This window comes from Acanthaster planci, linkage group LG18 (assembly GCF_054643075.1).
Source record: "Acanthaster planci isolate LZ-2023a linkage group LG18, COTS_SCS, whole genome shotgun sequence".
Taxonomy (NCBI): Eukaryota; Metazoa; Echinodermata; class Asteroidea; order Valvatida; family Acanthasteridae; genus Acanthaster; species Acanthaster planci.
The window spans coordinates 13,461,998-13,484,979 of record NC_141794.1 but is presented as its reverse complement, the minus strand read 5'-3'; the positions used below and the strand labels follow the sequence as shown (position 1 = coordinate 13,484,979).

The 22,982-nt window shown below is 38.3% G+C and overlaps 2 protein-coding genes across 5 annotated transcripts; one reads left to right on the top strand and one right to left on the bottom strand.

Annotated features, from left to right (window-relative positions):
• Positions 1–1,919: 1,919 nt before the first annotated feature.
• Positions 1,920–18,954, bottom strand: LOC110985722 (ATPase family AAA domain-containing protein 2-like). Of its 4 annotated transcripts, none has more exons than XM_087149028.1 (25): positions 18,753–18,954; positions 17,289–17,407; positions 16,980–17,024; positions 16,079–16,296; positions 15,827–15,945; positions 15,602–15,725; positions 15,221–15,322; positions 14,970–15,087; positions 14,660–14,767; positions 13,833–13,941; positions 13,349–13,639; positions 12,918–13,166; positions 12,654–12,744; positions 11,963–12,286; positions 11,507–11,681; positions 11,179–11,365; positions 10,701–10,886; positions 10,404–10,539; positions 9,872–10,068; positions 9,593–9,752; positions 9,207–9,329; positions 7,329–8,297; positions 7,027–7,148; positions 6,447–6,575; positions 1,920–6,269 (listed from the first exon to the last, which is right to left on the bottom strand). In XM_087149028.1, the coding sequence occupies exons 1-25, from the start codon at positions 18,858–18,860 to the stop codon at positions 6,231–6,233; spliced, it is 4,548 nt and encodes a 1,515-aa protein (XP_087005154.1). In that variant the 5' UTR covers positions 18,861–18,954; the 3' UTR covers positions 1,920–6,230. The 4 variants fall into 4 exon arrangements, with proteins under 4 accessions (XP_087005154.1, XP_087005156.1, XP_087005155.1 ...); XM_087149030.1 differs by having other exon boundaries at positions 7,410–8,297; XM_087149029.1 differs by having other exon boundaries at positions 9,872–10,065.
• A 762-nt stretch (positions 18,955–19,716) lies between these two features.
• Positions 19,717–22,188, top strand: tmem244 (transmembrane protein 244). Its single transcript, XM_022246904.2, has 5 exons — positions 19,717–19,883; positions 20,576–20,661; positions 20,792–20,886; positions 21,032–21,157; positions 21,284–22,188. Exons 1-5 carry the CDS (start codon positions 19,818–19,820, stop codon positions 21,421–21,423), a joined length of 513 nt encoding a protein of 170 aa, XP_022102596.1. The 5' UTR covers positions 19,717–19,817; the 3' UTR covers positions 21,424–22,188.
• The last annotated feature ends 794 nt before the right edge of the window (positions 22,189–22,982 follow it).

Here is a 22,982-nt window from a genome sequence, read left to right as displayed (position 1 = left end):
AAAACAATTTCAACTTCCAGTTGGTTGAAATCTGACTACGTGACAAGTACATGTACTGCATGTACACTGAGCCATCATATTAGAGTAGAATTCCTGAAATGAAAGCTTATGGTACCCCGGTACATATGCTTGCAATGTGTCTGCCCTAGCCAAACTGTATGATGACATGGTGATAGGCAAACTGTAATTATGTGCTGTGCCAAACTGCCAGGTGAGATGGTCAGGACAAATGTACATGTTGGGTGTCTATCTGCCTCAAGAGATGGTCAGGACAGATGTACGTGCTGGTGTCTATTTCAAGAGATGGTCAGGACATATGTGTAGGGGATAATCTGCTTCACTGGTCAGGACATATGTACGCGTTAGTGTCTGCTCCAAGAGATGGTCAGGATCAGATGTCCAAGTTGGCGATAATCTGCTTTGAGAGACGGTCAGGACAGATGAACGTGCTGGTGTCTATTTCAAGAGATGGTCAGGACATATGTGTTGGTGATAATCTCCTTCGAGATATGATCAGGACAGATGTACGTGTTGGTGTCTGCTCCAAGAGATGGTCAGGATCAGATGTACATGCTGGTGATAATCTGCTTCAAGAGATGGCCAGGACAGATGTACATGTTGGTGTCTGCTCCAAGAGACGGTCAGGAGAGATGTACGTGCTGGTGTCTATTTCAAGAGATGGTCACAACATATGTGTCGGTGATAATCTGCTTCGAGAGGTGGTCAGGAGAGATGTACGGGTTGGTGTCTGCTCCAAGAGATGGTCAGGACAGATGTACATGCTGGTGTCTATTTCAAGAGATGGTCAGGACATGTGTCGGTGATAATCTGCTTCGAGAGATGGTCAGGACAGATGTACGTGTTGGTGTCTGCTCCAAGAGATGGTCAGGGCAGATGTATGTGCTGGTGTCTATATCAAGAGACGGTCAGGACATGTGTCGGTGATAATGTGCTTCGAGGCATGGTCAGGACAGATGTACATGTTGGTGTCTGCTCCAAGAGATAGTCAGGACAGATGTACATGCTGTTGACTGCTCCAACAGATGGTCAGGACAGATGAACGTGCTGGTGCCTGCTCCAAGAGATGGTCAGGACAGATGAACGTGCTGGTGTTTATTTCAAGAGATAGTCAGGATTAATGTTTGTGTTGGTGATAATCTGCTTTAAGAGATGGTCAGGACAGATGTACATGTTGTCTGCTCCAAGAGATGGTCAGGACAGACGTATGTGCTTGTGTGCATTTCAAGAGATTTTCAGGACAGATGTACGTGTTGGTGTCTGCTCCAAGAGATGATCGGGATAGATGCACACGTTAACCACCCAAGCCAAACTGGCTGTTGAGCAGACGTCTGTGTCTTTCCTAATCAATCTGTATGAGATGGTAAGGGCAGATATTGGTTCAATGCTGTCTCCTCTGCAACTTTTGCTTTTGTCCCAACCCTTCTGCACATTTTGATGCTCTGAGTTGGCCAACCTTTTCTGGCTTCTGCAGACTGTCCATCTTTATCCATACATAGGAGACACCTCCCCATATCGATGATTTGTGTTTGCCGTCCAGTTGTGTGACAATTCAGTTCTTTCATGTTCAGATGTTTACCCTGAATTTCAGCTTTTTTGTACACCTGGTCTGTACAAAAGTAATGTACTGTATATTGGAACTTTTAACATTTCAGCTTTTTCTAGTTGTTTTCAGCTTAGATTTTAATTGGCCCACTCATCACACCCCTGCCAATCATCCATACCTAGGAGACATCACAGATGGTGTACCGGTACTGATACGCCTTCACATATTGATACAATGAACTTAGTGCAACTCTTTAGTTGACTGGTATTGTATGTCATCAACACCATACTCAGGAGCCCCTTAACTGTTTCTTACCCTCTTGCACAGTGAGCACAAAATGAAAAAATTATGAAACTTTTGAAATGTCAGATTGACTTTAATGTATTCCAATAATAATTCAAATTAAGTAAATACAAAAGTTCAGTACAAAGATAGAAAAACAAATTACAAACGCTGTTTACACCAGGGTGAAAACATTTCATTAACAAGCATTCTAAAGCAGTGATGCATTTGAGTCCATTACAAGTCCTTTTACAAGTCACTTCATTCACAAGTTTCTCGTAACTGGGTGAACAATGACAAACAAATGCTTTTGTTACAGTTCATTTGAATAGCTTGTTAATTGGTTAAAGACTGAGTGACTCGCGATGGACTCAATACAACACTGGAGTCATTACGTATAACACATCTAATTCACAAATGGTGAAAAGACAACTTACACACCTTTATGTACATAAAACATTCACAGAGAAAAGTTTTTGATGTACATATGATGTACAAAGGTTCTGTAATTCACTATTTGAAAGCCATTTATTGAAGCAATGGATACACTTCTATGAATGCGATGTTGCATAGACATTCACGAAGAGTTTTTGAAATACATGTACATGTTGGCCTAAAACATACCTGAACTTTCTGAACTCGGAAACCTACCCATGTTTTCATTGCAACTTACACTGTAATCCATCTTCAGATTTCAAGACACATGTTCGGTGTAGATGTAGCTGCATCATACAAGGTACAGTGACCAATGCACACTGAAAAGGTCACATTTATGACCTTCAAGATGTGACGCAAATTTCCCTTAATAACTTAAATATAACTTTACCTAGCGAGTTTCATTATCAATATTAACTCACAACATAGTTTCTCCTACAAGTCAAACGTCGTTACAGAAAAATACAAAATTTAATGATTAATCCTGGCCTCTCCAACACACAATAATAAAATTCAAATTGTGGAAATGACCTTCCATGAGATCATTACCATATTGCAGTCATGTGATGGATAACATGTTTCTACAGGCATCTGTAAAATACCAAATGACCTACATATATATGCAGCCTGTCTGCAGAACAAAAACGCACAAATTTTACATCAAATGGACAACATAACCTTGCACTGACAGCGCACATGTACTGCAAATTACAAGTTATATCAAAACACAAAATCACTGCCCTACAAAATTTACAAGTTAGAAACATTGCAAAAATGAAAATTTATCTTACAAGCACCTCATGTTATTTGTAATCCACTGAATTCTTGACATTATAATTACCAAGTTTTTATCTGCATCATGCTCATACAGCAAGGTATGTGGCAGGATACTTAGCGTCTTCTTTCAATGAATTACTTCTTATGGCTTATCTTTTTGTGTCCCATTTCCTAAGAGTGTTTTCCGTGACAAATTTTCACCCACATACTCAAATGTATTTCTGTTGTACAATGAATTGGCAGTTCTTCAATTTCTGGACGTCAACAATTTAAGATGAAAATCTGGGTACAACAAGTGTGTGTACATTTATCGGCTTCCTAAGTGTATGTCTTCTTGTAAATTACAGAATAAGATCATTCACTGCAGGAAATTTGTAAAACGTTGAACCTGGAGGCTTTCTCACTACAACTGCTTTCTGGAATCAGTTTTGTTCATGGAAAAGAGCAAATCTCAGGTAACTAAAGATTACTTCAAATCTTTCATTTTCAGATTAAGAGATCCAACTCAGAAGCACCAAAGTATTAACATCTTTTGTATTAGTCTTACAAGATAGAATCTAATTCATTCTCATAAATTACCAATATATTAACTCATAATATCTCATCAAGTAGAATGTTTCTGAAAAATGAATTCCGTAAGGGCCATATTCCAAACAGTTTCATCCTTACTTTTTTGAAAATTAAACCTTGGAGTTTAAATAGGAAGTACTCACTTCAAACAACTTCTCGTCTGATGCAATTCATATTTACAAATATGAAAACAAATTAACATGACAAGATTTCAAGGTCATGACATGTAAAGCACAACAATCAATGCTGACTTCAAAATAACAGAAAGTGACCCATCATCTTCCAGCAATTATTTGATTTTGTAAGTCTTTGATCTTCATAAAAGTCACTTCGGCTTCAAGTATTAATACCAACAAAGAATAAATGATTAATATTTCCAATTTGACATTACCCTGTTAAATCTCCAACGAAATTACATTTACAATGTTGCTGTCACTTTAAAGATTTTTATTTCATGCAAATCCCCTACCGCCCCCCCCCAAATATATATATATATTAGGATCTTGGGCTGCCCTGGTTGATGTCACAAGAACAGCAAGATCAACAGGACTAGTAATCAGTAGGATCAGTAGGAACAGTTAGATTATCAGTTAGATTATCGGATTATCAGATTATCTAACTAATTAGATTACCGGTTACACCAAACACATGTACTGCTACAGAATTTATCCTGTATGCCCTTTTCAGTAGCTTAGAGATATTTGCAGCACGACAAAACTTATGTTCAACATACTGCAAACTAAAGCAAATAATTCAAGCCTTTGCATATTTTAAACGTAACAAGGAACCCACATGTAAGAATGTGGACACTAAAGAGTTTAGTTTCAAAGCGGTCACAAGTCATCAACGGTTAATGCATTTCTAGTAATACTTAAGATTCCTGCCTAAGCTAGCTGATGCATTTGTACCATAGATACTGCATACTGAAAAACTAATAGAAGTTTAAAACTGAACTTTTGAAACCGGTGTGATTTTCTGCTTCAGTATACATTTCAAGGAAGGGGGAATATGGTAAATTTGTAAATTGTTTTCAAAATCTGGTTTTATGGAATGAACACTCAAAAATTTGGAAGTGTTTCAGAGAAAGTTACTTATCCATGAGCTTGGTGATCCCGACAGTAAAGGGTTTACTCTTCTCACTTCTGCAAGGTAATACTCAATGTTTACTGTTTCATCCAGTTAATCCCATCCCATGACTCTCAAATGTCAAATGAGGATCCATTAAACATATTCCATTACTATCACACACTATCAACACAATCATCTGCAGCATGTACACATTGCAAAGACTTTACAAAGGTAATTCACTCTACCTCATTGTAAGGCAGCATTCAAGCCCAACATTAACTCTCCTTTGAGGTACTGTCAATTTAACTTACTCAGTTTATCTCTGGAATGTAAATGCATATTAACCATACATGCTCTAAACGATTTCCCAAATATTCTGTGGTTCTTCTTGCCTAAGATAACCTCACTTCATGCCACATCCAACTCCTCTGTAACACTGATGTTAATCTCACAGATCAGATTCCATTCTCTCATTTCCCACCTACATGTACAGTGTACTTGAACTTCTGAAGGACTTGAAAAGCAGCAACTCACATATTTAATATCAAGCTAGAAAAAAATCATTCAATGGCAAAATATGAAATTCAGTTGCTATCACAGGTTTTGTTGCATCTGGCAAGTCCCCCTCTAAACAAAGTGACTGATAACTGGGAAGGGCCACCAACACAGGGCTGGACGGCTCAGTTGGTTGACCACTGGTAAGGTATTCTGAAGGTTGCAAGTTCAAATCCACATTCAGACAATTCCTTCAATAATCACTTAGCGCTTAGTTTCCCAACATGGTTTAATAGAAATCTTTTTTTTTTCTACACAAAACACTGAGAAAATGTCAAGTCAAACAGCAGGTCTCTGGAAAAAAAGCATTATTCAAGAATTGAAAACTGATCTAACTACACTAAGCAAAGCCTGAGAGTGAAATTTGTCAACCAAATGACATGTATGCCTAATGCAGTACTGTAATCGAGTCAAGTTGCAGGCTGTTCAAATGAACAAAAGACAACAATTCACACTCTTACTTCTGACGTGTCTTGTGAACATATATACATGTAGACTCACCTATAAGTAAAAACTGTACCCATTGTTTGACATTAACACTATTATGAGGTCCAATTCAGATTATGGACAGTTTACTGTGTCTATGATGCTCAATATGCTCCCAACATTTTTTCTCTAAACTGTTTCATCTAGTCAGCGTTAACAAATTGGTGTAATCTATTCCAAAAACACACCAACTCAAAAGTAGTTTGGGAAAATGTAACATTGACAGATCTCCTACAAACTCTGTTGAATAAAAATCTAGCAGAGAATGTAAGATGTTTCCCTGAGATGTACCGTTTTGCCAGCAAGTTTGTTGATGTAATGAGGTAGGGTCACGTCAACTGTATAGCTCCAAATCATCCCAAGTATTTCAATACTCATTTTTAGGGATACTTTAAGAACACTCCAAATACGATGATAATTTCTATACGTTCCAAGTCAAATGTGACTATCCACAGAATTCAAAGTCTTCCACTGTCCTTCCCTATTTTGTATTTTACATCCTCACAAAGCACAGCACTTCACTTTCCATATCCTGCAAAGAATGGTACAGATATAAATAAAAGTAGCAGAACCTTCATATAAATACAGCTTGTCCAACGTTATGCCCCAGAATAAATATAAAGACTGTGATTTCAACAATTTATGTGTTCAGAATTAATGCACATTTTTCTTTTCCACAAACTCAAATCATAACATGGGGAATACTCACCGTAATCAACTGAGTTTTGTCATACTCCATACGATGTGTGTAGATGAACTGACTCAGACTGCAGTAGAGTCTCTCCAAAGTTTCAACATTACTACCACTAGTTCTTTGTACCACAGTGGATAGAAGGGCCTAGTAAAGACAACATTACACAGAGGTACATGTACATGTATATAAAGAATCAATGTTAGTTTTCCAGGGCAACCTTTAAACAACAGAAAAAGGAAACTTCAAGAACTGCGCTTTCGGCGTGGGGAAAAAAAGCTGTTCTTACTGGAATGATGAATACTGAAACAGTTGCTTATTTGCACGACTGCACCAAAACTTCAGAAAACATTTTGCTTTCTCATTTAAAATGAGCCTTGTCCCTCCCCCACCAAAAGGTTGAAGGGCATCTCTCAGCTAAGCACTCAAGTTCACCTCAGAACTTTCTGCTGAGTCATATTAATTTAAGCATGTACAGGAAAGTCAGAAGAATGCCAGCATTGTGTCACCTGATCTTTTCTGAATCCAGTGCTTTCCTTGAGTGAGAGTCTGTTTACAGTAGCATCATCTACTACATAATACTTGTTAATTAACCTACCTTTAACCTTTTGTGATCTGCCACCAGTACTGGTGTGGTTTCCTCAGGTTTTCCTACAATCTTTGGTGCGGTCATATCTGCCCACATCCTACGAGTCATTCTTCTTGGACTTGGTGAGCCTCCTACAAGTAAATTCAACGTAACGGGTTCAAAACAATGCAGGGAACCATCTTCACTTCTGCTTTATCCAATCATCTGCAGACACCTAACGTTTTATCCTTGAAATTTGGTGTCACTGTGAAACCCACTTTAACCTGTTCTTTCAAATAATAAGTCAAATTTACTCCTCTTGTCACTCTTACCCGCTTCAACTGCTACCGTTTCCTCTCTGTCAAAAGACCCCATCCTTGTATCATCAGGATGAGATCTTGTTACATTTTTACCTTCCATCTCTGCAGATGGTGGGTGATTTCTTGTCTGTCTCTGGATAGCTCCTGAGGTATTTTGGTCTACACTTGCCATTTCTGATCTTGAAGTCCCTCTGCTTTGTTCAAATTGATCTGTTCCATTACTAACATCAGGTGCCTTAGATGCAGCATGAGTAGAGTGTTCAGTTCCATTCGTTGAATGTATTAAGGAGGTAGACTTGGGTGAAGTAGGATTGTTATCAGAATGAGAACTAGCACTTGAGCGCAGTCTAGAGCGGATTGGTCTGGCATCTCGGTGCACCTCACCACTCTTTATGCTATCATTTTCACTGCAGGGTCTATCATTAGTCATTTGGGAATGCCGACTAGCTTCAAGCTCATCAGGTATACCGTTCGATTCAATCCCATTCTCAACTGGTCCATTTTCTTGTAAACATGAAGGTGGGGCATCTGTTTGATGAAAGTTACTTCTGTCATCCCTTTCATCATGGCTTGGACTAACTGGTTCAAGATTACTATCAGCTTCAACTTCTATGCTAGACGCATTTTCAGTTACACTGTCCTCTTCCTTATTTTCTACTTCTTCTGTCCCATCTGGATCTAATTTAGTTGAGCCCTCTGTTGTGCTTGTCACCTTCTTCTTTTTTCTTGCTGACGTTATGAATCCTCTGTTCCATCTTGATCTTAAACGTGTCTGCTTTTTCCTCTTTACAGACTTGGACTGGGAGAACGGATCAGTCAAACCACTGACAGGATTAATCTTTGGAGGTGTGTCATTCTTCCTCTTAAGATTGGCAGGCTGCTCTCGGACTGGCTTGAGTTTAGGAGGCTCTTGACTGGCTGGCAGCATGCTTGGAGGAAGAACTCGGTAATAAAGAGGTGCTGTTTTGGCAGGGCTTTGACCTGAAAGATGCCAATAAAGCTACCTTAATTAGGAAGACAATTCTATGAAGGAAAGTACTCTGAATGATAACCCTGTTACCAAAAAGACAAAGTGATCAAGTTGCTTCATAAATTAAATAATGACAGCTTATACATATTTGCCTCTTGAAAGGTAATCTTCAAATAAACACACACGATGTCAAATAAGGACCTGATTGAGTATGAAAGGTTTTTAATCTACATGTAACACTCGAGTACTACTCTGACAAAGGCCTGTAAATGGTGCATAAGGCTTAACATAGCATGGAACATGTTCTTTTCTAAAATCTCACTATTACAACTTACATCATCAATTTTATTATCACTGCTACAGAAATAAACGTTCACCGATAAATTCCATTGTAACTGCACCCAAATTATTTCAAATCATGACAAATGCCATTTGCCCTCTACTGACACATATTATCAGCAAGGACAACATTTTTCTGACAATGCAGGGCAAAAACGTGTAGGGAGCGAACATATTGTAATGAACTGAGGCAATAGACACATGGAATGCAGTGTCCAAAATATTTCACTACTGGATCATTCCAATGAAACAGCATGTTCCTAACCGAATGCTCAGCATCTCACTGTGGGAACACACTGACTGTGCAAAAACGTTCCAAACATTCTGACTTTTCAGACGCTCCCTTATTGATCAAGGAATATTACTCAAAGGGGTGATTTCTTCTGGTCTTGCATACATTCATCCATGAAGCACATAAATATCACCCCAAACCTGTCTTATACTGATCCCAGCAAGACTCTTGAGACATGATTAATGCCAAATTTTCCACGACAGAAATATTCATTTTTTTCCTTTTTGAATCACATAGCACACGCATGATGATGCAAACTGCTACCTCAGCTCTAATTTCCAGCTCATACCTCGATTCATCCTCGATTCCTTGATATCAAGACACTCCTTCTCAAAATCCTTGTCCATCTCTGCTTCAATAATGGCATATGCTGTATCCTTCAACTCACAGGCATAATTACGGATGGCACGATCTGTCACAAAGCAAGAAATGAGTAGAAAAACAATTGACAAAGAGGTCATAAAACAAATTCTATAGCAGATCTTGGGTTCACGGCTGACACAAAGATCAGAACTTTACTTCAAATTTTCAACGAAGCAATGAGAAATGCAAGAGGTATACAAGGCACTACTGACCACCAACAAAACAACAAAATGAGAGTGATGCAAAGATCCATGTAAGATATGTCAGTGTTATACTCCAAAGCAATACACCTGCTCAGATTAAGTGACATACCACCAGGATCTCTGTCAGGATTATACTCCAATGCATTCTGGCAAATCAGATCAATGTCATCCATCATGTCCCGTCCGCTGTTGTAGTGATGCATGTTAATCTTATTCATCATGGTTGACAGGTCCATCGGATTCTTAATTACAGTTAAGTAGTCTGGTACCTGTAAAATATACACAATTTATTCCATATTGTCAATATTGTGGATGCGTAAGCAAGTCATATGAGTACTACAAAAGTTTACTACCCAAAAAGAAGTACTACTGTAAGTTAAAATTTCACCTCTTCAAGATCAACTGGTCTCAAGAAATGTCGAAACTTCTTCTCATTTGCAAGGCGTGTCAGCACATCTCGGAGGAATAACCTCAGTTCTCTTAGTGTTGACTCTTCACGCTCTTCAAGTTTCTTCAGCTCTTCTTCTTGAAGTCTGCGTGGCTCTGGGGGTGCCACAACAGGTAGTACTTCCAAGCTACCAGCTACTAGATGGAAGGAAATAGTTTGTGAATTAATGGAAATATATATGATGCTTGATCTTGTGAGGGAGGTGAATACAGATCTCACACACAAGGGTGAACCGTAACAAAAAAGTCACCTCTTTCTTTCCTCAATATATTTGATTACAACAAACATACAAAATTACATACAAAAATATGAGTTTGGGCAAAATCTAAATTCTCCCATAAATATCACGTGTATGAAACAATGAAGTTCAAAGATGGAAACTTAATCCTGCAAACTTTCTGGATGGTATCTGTTATGACTTAAAGGAGAACTGAACACATTACAATCACTGCATGAATATACCTATATGTACCTGCTCTTCTCTTCCTGGGTGGTGGCTTACAAGTTTGATGAAGGATGAGATCCTCAAAGAAGGCATGTCTTTCCTCAGGAGATGGGAGTCTCACTCGGTAGACTTCCCCTCTATAATCACTAAATAGTTCTCGTACCTGCGTGCCAATTAATTAGAAGCTGACCACAAAAAAATACAGTGGGGAAATCTGTGTGTCATATTTCAAGCGAGTGAAGTCAATTCTGAGATCCTACAAAAGAACTGTTTCTGTAAGTCAACATTTCTTGCTCGCAATTATCTATTCAAACCATTCCATACCTCTAGTGGTACTTCATGCAAGGCCTTCTCACTTGTAGCTAAAATCAATACCGGTGCATTAGGTGGAAGATCCAGTAGAAGACTTAGAAATGTTGCCCTTGTTGTGTCTGTAATTGTTTCCCACCAACGACTGATATTAGGCATGTAGATAACACTGGGACTACTACGTCCAGCTTCACGGAAAATCTAAAGCAAAAAGATCAGTCAATAAATCTGGAATCATATCATGCTTAGATTCCAATATAAATTACTTTAAAACTTTCATCATCAATGACACTGAAGGAATAACATCCCCAAATTCACATATCTATTGCTCAAGGTTACATTTGCATTTCTTCAAGCAAGGACAGACTTAAGTTAAAATAACTCTTTGTTGAAAGAGGTCAGAAATGCATCTTTATCACTAATGTGTATGTCACTTTGGTTAATATCCGACTTCCAACCCAACTTCCCAACCTGACTACTCAGCATGATTCACCTGAGCACAGCACTCCTCTGGTGTGTTCACACTGACTGAATACAAAGCAGGAAGATCTAATCGGTAAACAGGCATCTTCTCCAGATGATGTAGAACAGCTGGTCCAAGATACGAACTTTGACCTTGACCTTCGGCACCACTTAGAAGAAGACGAGGTCTGTGGGTTGAAGGCCTCTCATACGCAGCACTGTGCATGATGACAATTGTGGAGGTAATTCATGTAAGACTGTTTCAACAGGCAATTGGTCTAATTTAAAAACACAATCAGTTTTAAAAAACAATATGTTGACTGCAGTGAATCTCAAAACGTGACAAATGTCCAACTTGCCTTGAGAAGTCCATGAATGAATAACTTGACTGTTCTCTGTCACAAACACTTTTCTTTCTCTTTCCATCGCTCTGTGTTGAAGACTTGTCAAAGATGCAAGGACCCTCCTCCTCACTGTAGTCATCATATTCATCAGTCACGTCCAGCACCATCTTTGATGCAGCTGAGGAGGAGCCTATAGAGGTATATATTTGCAACAATAACTCGTTATAATTTCTAATTGAATTACAGTAGCCTTGGTTTGACATCTGCTAAAGCCATCAATCAACTATGACTTCCGCAAAGAGTATTAGGTCACAAATGCAATGAAAACAGAAAGTTTTTCAAGGTGATTGAGTCACATACCAAAGACACATGCACTGCAAATGCAACCCCACTGCGTAGACTTATTTCACTAATCCAAAAGATCTTGACATGACCTATCAGACCATAATCTCCATCAGTATTCCTACTCACTTATGTCACCAGATGTAGTAGCCTTGTCACTTGAGGTGACTGCAGCAGGCATGACACGGTGTAATTGCTCCAACACAGCATTTAACTGATTCTGCAACAATGGCTGGATGATGACAGACAATGCCCTGCCTGGTGACACCACTGAACGTTGAGCAGCTGGTACAACTTTCTTCATAGCTTTATGGAAGTCTTTGGCACTCATTTGAATCTGAGTTACATCCAACTGAAGTTTCTCTTTGGAAGCATAGATTTGTGGATATTGACGTCGGAGTGCAAACAGAGCAGCTTCAGTGCACAGAGCTTTCAAATCTGCACCACAGTAGCCTGACAGAGTTGGAAAGAGAACAGACAAATAACAGCTACAAAATTAGCTATTTGCTTGTGTTCTAATAAGGATGCATCTAAAAACGCAGTGAATGCCACGTTCTCAATGGAACAGCCGCCCATTCTGCATTGGGAACTAAGTGTTCCGAATGGTTCCGAATTACGAGATGCTGGCAGTATGTTTTCAACAATGTTGTCAAAGAATATAAAGCCAACGGCACCCATATTCCATGTGTTCAAAAACACAGTTAGCTTGTAAGTGATGTCAATAAGGCAGCAAAAACATACAAACTACTTGACTCAGAATGAAAAAAATAACCTGTGCATCCAACGATAGCATCTAGCAGGATTAAACTGATGAACTCACCAACACACTTTTCAGCGACCTCAGAGATGAATGCATCAGACAACTTTGGACTCCAGTTTGTAGTATGAATGGACAAAATGCTACGTCGAGCCTGCAGTCACATTAAAAACAAGAATTTGCAGAAACTGTTCCTCAAAACAGTTAATAAATAAAGAATGCCTTCAAAGCCTCCTTGTGCTGGAAAGTTACATTTAATCAATGCTGCTGAGGGATTCGGGATGGCAATAAGCAGTTGCTATGCCTCCAATGAGCTAATATACTCACCTCTTGCGAAGGTAATGGGAATGAGAACTCTCGATCAAACCGTCCAGGACGACGAAGTGCTGGATCAATAGCATCAATTCGATTGGTTGCTCCTATGACAACGATCTCACCACGGCTGTCAAGGCCATCCATAAGGGCAAGCAGTGTTGAGACAATAGAAGAATGGATCTGATCTTGACGACTTGATCGCACAGGTGCCAAGCCATCAATTTCATCAAAGAAGATGATGGAAGGACGCATAATATATGCCTGTTGAAACAAAATATCGGATTTACATGTACGTTTGAGATGTATTCAATACTGAAATAAGTCTTATTCAAAAGCAGAGGTCCAAAACTGAAGGGTCTTCATTTCAGGACAGAATATTCAGCTATTTACTAACCCATAAGTAAGCAAACGCCATTTTTCAAAACTTATTAAGTCATCCATACCTGATCAAAGAGGAGTCTGAGTTGTCTCTCAGACTCTCCTACCCACTTGCTCAAGCAGTCTGCTCCCTTCCTCATGAAGAAAGAAACTCTCTTATCTTCTTGACGACACTCATTGGCAAGTGCTCTTGCTACTAACGTCTTGCCAGTCCCTGGTGGTCCATGGAAAAGAACGCCTCTTGGTGGTGACATCTTAAAATGATCAAAAACTTCTGGATACAAAAGCGGGAAGACAACCATTTCTTTTAGGTTCCGGATGTGTTGGTTGAGACCACCGACACAGTCAAAAGTCACCTAGTGAAGTGAAAATATTGAATAGTAAATTATTCACAGACATAGACATGTCATTTAAGCGTTTTGATAAAAAGCTATTGTTACACACAAAACAAGTTTAAAGTTCTGTTTTCAAGAATTCCGGACTTGGATTTTGAAATTGGGACTTGTAGTTGCATCCCTCTTGGTTCACTATTACATGTATAATGCTTACTGTTGTATCAATGTTCATGGGATCTACATCAGCAAGACTGCTCCCAATTTTCTGACGATCCTTCATGATTCCAGTCACATCTTCTGGAACCATGTTCATTGGAAGACATCTGTAAGAGACAAAAAAGCCATTAACTGGGATGTAAGGACATGTCACTTCGTGTATTATATTGATTACATTGTCTATCTCATCTTTCACACAATGTTGACTGGATTGTTAGTTCTAGCTTGCTGCAACAAATTATATGCACTGTAATGCCTCACTTTGTAATGCCTCAGTTTGTAAAATGATTATTTGTGCTTATAAAACACACCATGAGAATGAAGAGAGAGCGAGAATATAATCACCAAAATGTTGTCACTGCAGAGCAACTAAGTTTATTGTGATTACGTACATATGTGTGGGTGACGCAATGACTCAGGCATATTCGTTAACTCGAAATCCAGACAACTTGAATTTTATCTATTCCCTGAGGTTCGAGTTATCAGAAGTCAACGGTAACCAACGAAAATATAACTGCTCTACCAGCACATGGTATGGTAGTTTTTTTAGCGCTATTCAAATGGAAAAAAATGGCCTTGGTGCCCTACATCCAAATTAGTGTTTGGTCTTGCTGCCCTACTTGTTTGCCTTGGTGCCCTTCCAAATGAATAGATCATGGCAGCCAAATGGCCTTGACCTCATCAATTCTTATTTCCAGCCCTGTAAGGTGTACGTAAAATAATATTGAAATCGCAGAATGTGGTACTGCTAGGAAAGTTTTTCTTTGACATCCAATTATATTTTCAAGCATCTTTTTCAGTCCTTTTTTCTTCAGTGCAACATACCTCATTCTACTCCGAGCCATACTCTTTTTCTTACGCCTCTCAAAATGCATTTCATCATCAGAAGAATCTGTACTAGTAGATGACCTGTTGTGGGCAGCATGGTGCTTCCTACATCAGGCAAAAACATAGACTTGATAACTTTAGATTAAAATGGAATTTCAAACCCTTCCATCGTGTACAACAGATAAATTATTTCTAATAAAAATATAACAGAATGATTAAAAATGTCAAAGTTTTTGATAACATTGAAATCTGAGAACATTTTACCAAAACATTTCAATTTCACAGCGAGTTGCACCCTTATTCTTACCTCTTAAAATGCTGGCCTCTGATTGGAGTAAGTGGTTTGGAATGACTGCGATAATGCCGCCGTAGTGGTGAACGTGATTTATCAAATAGACGAATAGGCCGTTTTCTAGGAATAGTCTCTAAAGGGAAAACACAAAAATATCAGTGAGCTATGAGAACATGCCATCAATATGCCCATGCATTAACACTAAATTATTTGTTACAAATACAATATTAATCTATCTTGAGTATTGAACATAAATGTCACTTCACCTTGTAATGGAGCCTCATATCTCTGTACAATTCGTCGATGTTGTCTCAAGCCATAGTTCCTTGTAGGTGGGTCCTCTTCCTCTTCTTCTTCAGAACTTTCTTCTACGTTGAATTAGAGAAGTTGCAAGACCTTTTCAAGTCTCCAAATATCTTTTTAAAGATTATGACATAATCTTGTGTACATTGAAAAATAAATTTAAATATTCTGTTCCAAAAGCAGAGGAAAAAATCAGGACTGTTCGGCATCTCACCATATTCAAATATCTTTCCACCTAAGGTTTCCTTCCCGTATCATCAGGCCATTTTCATACATCTTGACACAAACCCCTTGGTTCAACTATCATCAAGTCAATTTTATACATCCTTTTACTAAGTCTTTACCATCACTGTCTTGATCAGATCCTTCATCTTCTGTATCTTCTTCCTCCTCTTCAGCAAGAGATCGTCTCTTGATGTGACGCCTTTTAATGCGAGAGTACATGTCCAAGCTTGTACTATCAACCTCCTGAATAAATAAAAACAATTACAGGTACAAAGCTTGTGTTAGATTATGTACATGTATGTGATTCTTTGTGTGAACGCTCAAGTGAACATTTATTTCCTCACCTCATCATCTGATCCTTGATGTTCATCCTCTTCTTCTTCCTCTTCATCAATGTTATTTCTTTTCTTCTGGATGGATTTGGCAGCTTTATCCTCTTGTAGTGCAGATAACACATGGTTGACTGTAAAAGCAAAATACATATACTTCAATTTATAAGCTGCACATTATGATCTTAATGAAAAGCTTAAAATCATGTTCAACAACGATGACAAATGTTCTCCAACTACTAAGTACAGGCTGAAGGTCTTCCTTACCAATCATATTGGTGTTCATGGTTGTATATAACGGCTTTCTGGCTCGCATACTCCGCCGTGGTATGAACTCATGATCTTCTTCCTCAAATTCTGCTAAGTGGATATTATCAATAGTGACTGGTTCAGTCAATGGCTCTTGCTCTGTTTCCATCTTAGCAGACCTTCTGGTTCGTACTGGACTGTAAGAGGTAATTTTTGTATCATCCATCCGAAGAGATCTAAAGAAAAGCACAAAACAAAATATGTTTAGAGTGTGAAATATAGCTTAACACTGTACAATAACTGGCCTTAAGTTTCACCGCGGCCATGGCGGTCGGTGCCCTTTCACTTGGCTGCGGTGCTTTGAAAATGGCACTCTGTCCGCGGCCAAAAATGGCCATATGCTCCTTTCATCTCGGCTGTGGTGCCCCCTGAAACTATACCTTTTATTTCCCGTACGTTTCCGATCTTAAATCCATGCAAAAAATTACTTTTGTGGTGTGGCCGAACAACTTCCGGCAAAGTCAGGTCCATTCCATATGGTCATGCTGTACAGGGCTACGTCTGTATATTGCAACGTACATAATCCAGCCATAGTAGATAAATTCCCAGAAATCGAAACACAAAGGGGCACTATGTCATGCAGAGCCGGAGGTGTGCGCACGACTCATAAGTAAAGCATGTGAGACAGGTGGATTTCTCCAAAGAGGAGGCGATTTTATTTCTTTTGCATTTTAAAACTTGCTTACAGCTTTGCTTTTTTATTCTTCGGTCAGAGGAGATGAGGTGATTCCCCCTCTCCAGATCTGCTCTTGTCACTTCACAGGAGTTTTAAGGCGGCCTTGGTGCCTTTCCTTTATAAAAAAAAATGGCCTCGTTGCCCATGCTTTTGGCCCCAGTGCCCCTTAAAATGTCCACTTACCTGAGACCAAAATGGCAGTGCCCTAAAATCATTGAAATTTGAGGCCTGCAATAAGAAGACAGTGATTTGTATATCAAATGCTTATATTTTCGATGATAACAAACATTTTCTTCTCACTGTAAGCCAAGTTCGTGGTACCAAACTCATTCTTTTCTCCGCTAGAATTTATTACCGATATCCTTCCATTCTGCTTAATCCCTGATTCAAGAAGCAATTACAAAGTTACAACCTTCCCCCTCAATGTGGTCAATTAATATCACTTTGTCACTGCAGTTGTTAATGAAAATCAAACGTTTTTCCAATTTTTACCTATTTCTCCGCATTCTTGACTGAGCAATACTGTTGTTTGAATTCACAGAGCGAGCCCGCAAATTAGTGCCATCCTGTTTGCATTTTTGAGTTACATCACTACTGGAGCTTACATCAACCTACAATAGAAAAGTCCACATCATTTAAAAGTTAAGCAAGGATAAAAACATGTGTAATTTGTACCCAACAGTTTTCAATAATGCAAGCATTAAAGGGACCATGTACATGTAATATCAATTGTACAACATTGAAATTGAATCTCTATGTTTCAATTAACTTTATTTTAAACTTTTGTTCTCTATTTTAATCTAAACATGGAGGCATTTGGTTCTAATGCTTACATGTATGTGAATTTTCATACCGTGATGACATCTCAGGCACTGAACTTCAATGTTACAATGTTTTGTGCAATTTTTTTATTTTGCTGTCGTATGTCTATTTCCTTGCAAATCGTGTATGTCTATGGCAATACGCCAGTGAAAGGTTTTCAGCAAAAATATTTTCACAGAGCAACTTTAAGGTTTAGTATTTGAACATAAAAAAGGTAAACAGAACAGTGTCTTCCCTCATTTACACCACAGCAACAGCACCCTCACTTGTCCAAAAACATTGGAAAAGCCACGAACGTTTTTTTTATTTGCCTTTCTCTGAAAATACCCCCAAATAGTAGTGAAACTATGCGCTCAGCTCTGAATGAAGTCGCCTACTTCTATCCAAAATAGGCCCACAATTTGGGGCTTTATGTGAAAGAAATATCCCAAACTGGAAACTGCCAGTCCCAAATTCGGGATTTATAGAAATACTTCTATGATCCCTCCTGATTATGGCATAGGCCTATATTATTTGTAAAAAAAACCCTGGGATCACAAAATATTAATGAGCTCGTGCACAGAAATCCAACCATTTGGTGGAATGCACCCTGTCAGTCAAGACTCAAGTGTGTAAAAAAGAAGCAACTCAGTCTATGAAATTCATTAGGCTAACCCAGGCCAGGGTTGGTAAATTTTTGTTTTTAATTTAATTCCAACATGGCCAAAAATAATGTGAATAACTCTTTGATATCTTACTGCTATTGGAAAGAATTATTGAATTATTTCTTACGCATGATGAACAAGTCCTTGTATACATCATCAATTAAGGTCAAAGGTCACTTTCCCTACTGCAAACACAAACAACCTTTTTCTTTACTCAGCATGCTATTAACTTTAAGTATTATTGCGACAAGTTGGCTAATATTCCTGCATTTTTGGCGTCTTCTGTCGGGGTTTTCTCTTACATAAGTTAGGAAGGATTTCAAACAGAGCAAAATTTATTTCGGATATCGATTTATCACAATGAAAATCGGCTTCATTTCGGTAACGCACTGCCAATTGTGCACAGCCTGACGTACCGATCGCCTCGCCTGTAGGACTGATGGTGAGAACAAAAAGTCACGAGAACTACAAAGAATTGGTGGTGAAATACCTCCTCATTTGCCCTGGGTTGTCGCCTACTCCTTCGGCTACTCAAAGACAGGAACTCCTCCCCATAGTCGTGATCCTCTAACGGTGAAGAACGCCTAGTTTTAACCATCTCTCTGACAAAATCTCCGTTTAATTTGGTCCAGCAAAATCCGTCAGAGACGGCATTATCTTGTTTTGTATGTGGAGACTACATACTACCATAGACCGCACAACCGCTTTAAGCGAGGACATGTGCCGTCGCCTATTTGACAAAAGTAATTCTCCGTAGCAAAATGTAACCCAAATTTACCGCAACAAATTAAACTTTTTATTTCATAATTTTATTTCATATTTTTCGTACTTTTTTTTGCGGAGGAAAAATCATTCATATTCAATTTACGGGGGGCTACTGAATTGCGTAATAATTGTAGTGTGATGAAGCTGTGAAGGGTCGTTTGGCGCGAAAGAAGAACGTTTGAAGCAGTAAAATCTTGTAAATGAACTGCAAAAAAAAAGGGATAGAAACCGAATGCCGTCTGTATATATAAAACTGCATTTAAATAATTCAACATAAAGAACGGAACAACTAGAAATTCTAAGTTTACCCGACGTGAAAATAATGGTTCCGTCTTGAGAAATATGCGACGAAATACAGTTCTCTATGATTCGTCCCATGAAACGGGGCGCCCTCATAAAAGCGAGATCAGCACAGACAATGTTCAGAGCCCACGTTCCCACCTTTTTCTTTAAATTTAGGGAATGTACATAACTCATAGTACAAACCATATTTACACTTCTGTGCAGTTTATTTAAAGTACCGCAAGTTGCATTTGAATGACCTTGACGCCTGCGTAATTTGGTGAAGGAGAATCGCCGTGAGCGTGCGTGTTACCTTTCGGTAAGTTTAAAGAGGGCGCCCTTCATACGGTTTGTCATTTCAGTGTGTATATGCACATATGTACTGTACGTGTACATATGTACGTACATGTGCGTCTATGGCACAGCTTACTTATCCCGTACGTGACTGTGGCGCGCGTGCCTATTTATTTTATTTATGGTCTGAGTTTATCATCACTGGCCCTCAAAAATGACGTTGGATAAACAGCAGCATACAAACCGACTGTTTCCAGGAGCAGAGTATTCTTCTTCTCTGGTTGTACAATTTGTATGGATTTTGTAAAGGAATGGTCTTGAAAAATAACACCCAAGTCGCACAGACGCAGGCTTAATAATGGGGGCCTAACGGGCTAACGTTCCAGTGCTGCACTTTGACTGTAGTCTCTATCCGTGGAGGAAGGACACATGCTCTATCTATGCATCTAGCTAGTGCAGAGTGGGCCATGGGGGTGCTTCCTAGTCGGCCTTAAAAGTATCTGAAGATTGATCTTGCCTGCATAACTTGTTCAGTTGCTGATATTGTGTAGGCCTAGTATTATTAAACCATGTATACTAGATGGCAAGAGTTCCTTGTACATGATGTATGGACATAATTATTATGACAGCCATCAGAAAGTGATAACATGTCCTTAAAAATAAAAAGGAAATTCAGCAAAACAAATTCCAAAGCATTTATTTACTCAGAAAATAATTAGCTTTTTTATTTTTAGATAAGTCTCGTAGGTTTGCGCACAGGGGCATCGAGTATTTTCCATTAATATAAATCTTTCCCTTGGGTACTACAAAATGCCTCTTACTTAGTTTTAACATTCTGACATAGGTGGGCCTAGCCGGACCATGTCAAAATGGTTTTAAAAGTCGAGTCACAGAGTCCAAGTTACTGGGACTAACTTTCATCTCACTTCAATTTTTGTGATAATATATTTATACAATGATTCCTTTTTTCAGGCTGTGGTTTTCTGGTTGTTCTTGAGTTTGCTGTCGTTTTATACTGTTTTCTACATAACAGCCAGCCTAGTACATGGGATATTTCAGTAAGTTCTTGCAACTGTTTTAATTACGGCATCACTATAGCACATATAATTATTTCTGGGTAGTTCGTCTGTCAGTGATCATTTGTTTGATTATCTAATTCGTTTATGTAATCTAATGTTATTCGTGTAGATTGAGCAACTTCGATGGTACAATCCCTTTTCATTACAAGAGCTTTGAAAACATTTTTACAAATTCTACAGTATGGAGTACACAGCCCTTTCTTGGTAAGCTTTTTTCATACTTGTTCTTTAAATCATTTCATAGCGTCATTAAAAATTATGTCAGACATACCCGTATTTAAGCTCAGCATGTTTTAGAAGTAAGTAAAGCTATATGTTCATCCAAAATCTTTTTGTTTTCATTTCTCAGGTGATTTCATAGCTTTGGAGTGTACCTACTTCTTCTCAGCATTTGTGTTCTTGACATTTTTGCGTCAGCGTTTGTGGGACTTTTCTATCACAGTTACTGTGGTTCACTCAGCAATAACTTGTGCAGGTAAAACAGAAGAACAAGACGGAAAGTTTAGGAGCAGGACTGGTATGATTTGTCACTATCAAATCTCACATATCAGTTCTTGGAAGGTCGCTCATAACTTGTAATACATTCTTTTCTATGCTACAGTTAACATCAGTTTTCCTCTTGTATGGGAATGGTGGATCTGTATCCTTGTGGGTCTCTTTATCAACATCAGCTTTGGACAACTCATCAATCAGATCATTAATATGAAGAAGAAAGGCTCCATGGATCTCAACAAGACATGAACATTACAGGAGTAGTTTCATAAGACCAGAGAAGGGGAAGAGTAAAACCTGTTTAAACATGACATTGTTATACATATATGTAACAACTTTTTTATACATTTCAATAAGGTTTGAATTTTATCATGTTTTATTTACTTTCTGAGTATTAAAAAAAGAACAGACCCCAGCATCTGTCCGCCAAACTGTATTATGCTGTTGGGGGAAAACAACTTGAAGCAGAAAGATTATGCGGTCACTTCATCTGAAATAGTACAATGTATATGCAAAGTATGAGCAAGATAATTATTTCTTAAGGAAAGATTCACTCTCACTTTGTTCCATTTGATTATACAGTTTTTAAGAACTTATTTTGTTAAAGATAAAACAACCACTCATCTATTGGAAATGTATAGTGGGATTTGTACTTTTATCCAGTAACGTTTCATGAGCATTTTTGCTGCTTGAATTTGCCCTCTTCTGCTCTGATAAAGAGAATCCCCCTTTTGATAAAAAACTGAAAATGGCTATGAAACACTTGCTGCAACACTAAACTTTTAACATGAAAATCAACTCTATTTTATAAGCTCGGTGTAAATAAATTTCTGTGAAAATATTCTGAAAGTATTACTTAAGAATTCGTTTGAATGCACATCTTTGAGTGCAATTTTTTTCTGTAAGTCACTAGCCTATATAGCCTTACATATATGCTTGTACAACATTACAGCCAAAGAAGTACATTCTGGTAAAGTAATGAATAAACTCAAATGTAAACCTTTGTATTTTTAATGTAATATTCAACATGCCTGTTATTTATGTCACATAATTAAGGGACTAGTCACTATATGTGCCCTGTAATTTCATCTCGCCCCGCCAAAATGGTCCTCATGCTGTAGGGCCAAGTCCATTTGACTAATTCACTATTCGAATGGTCGATCTTCAATTTGATCAACTATCCAAATATTCTGCCGTACCCGACCGGCAGATTGTTGATGAACAAATCATATACAAAATCAGTTGCAATAATGCGCACATTTGTACGTTGTGATCAATGTAATAGCTTCTCGCATCTAGGAGTATCTCCAGCCACGATTTAGCAAGATTTAAGAAATGGACAAGACTTACAGCCCTGTCGCCGAAAATTTCTATTCCTTTTAAATTAATGAATAATCTTTTTTAACCATTGTAAGATTTCTGAAGCTTTTCTTTGAATCTGCTTGAAACAAGCCTTCATAGTGTAATGTTTTTCATTTAAAACAAAGGAGAATTTTCCCTTTTTGCATTCGAATGTTCAAATTTGAAAAACAATATTCGAATATTGGACAATAGGTGGAATATTCGGCACAGCCCTCCCTATCATGCTGTCTTCAATACGTCAACAGACACTCGGCGCAGTTAATTCTTATAAAAAAAACCATACATTTTATGTACATATGTGCGTTCAAATAGTCTCAAATTTAAGCGCATGTATGGTAAATTTTGAATGCGTCTAGGCCCCACTAGCGCAATTTGTGGACTCCTCCCCTAATTTAAATTACACTTTATCATAACAAAAGAAACCAGTAAAATAATTGAAAACTGTT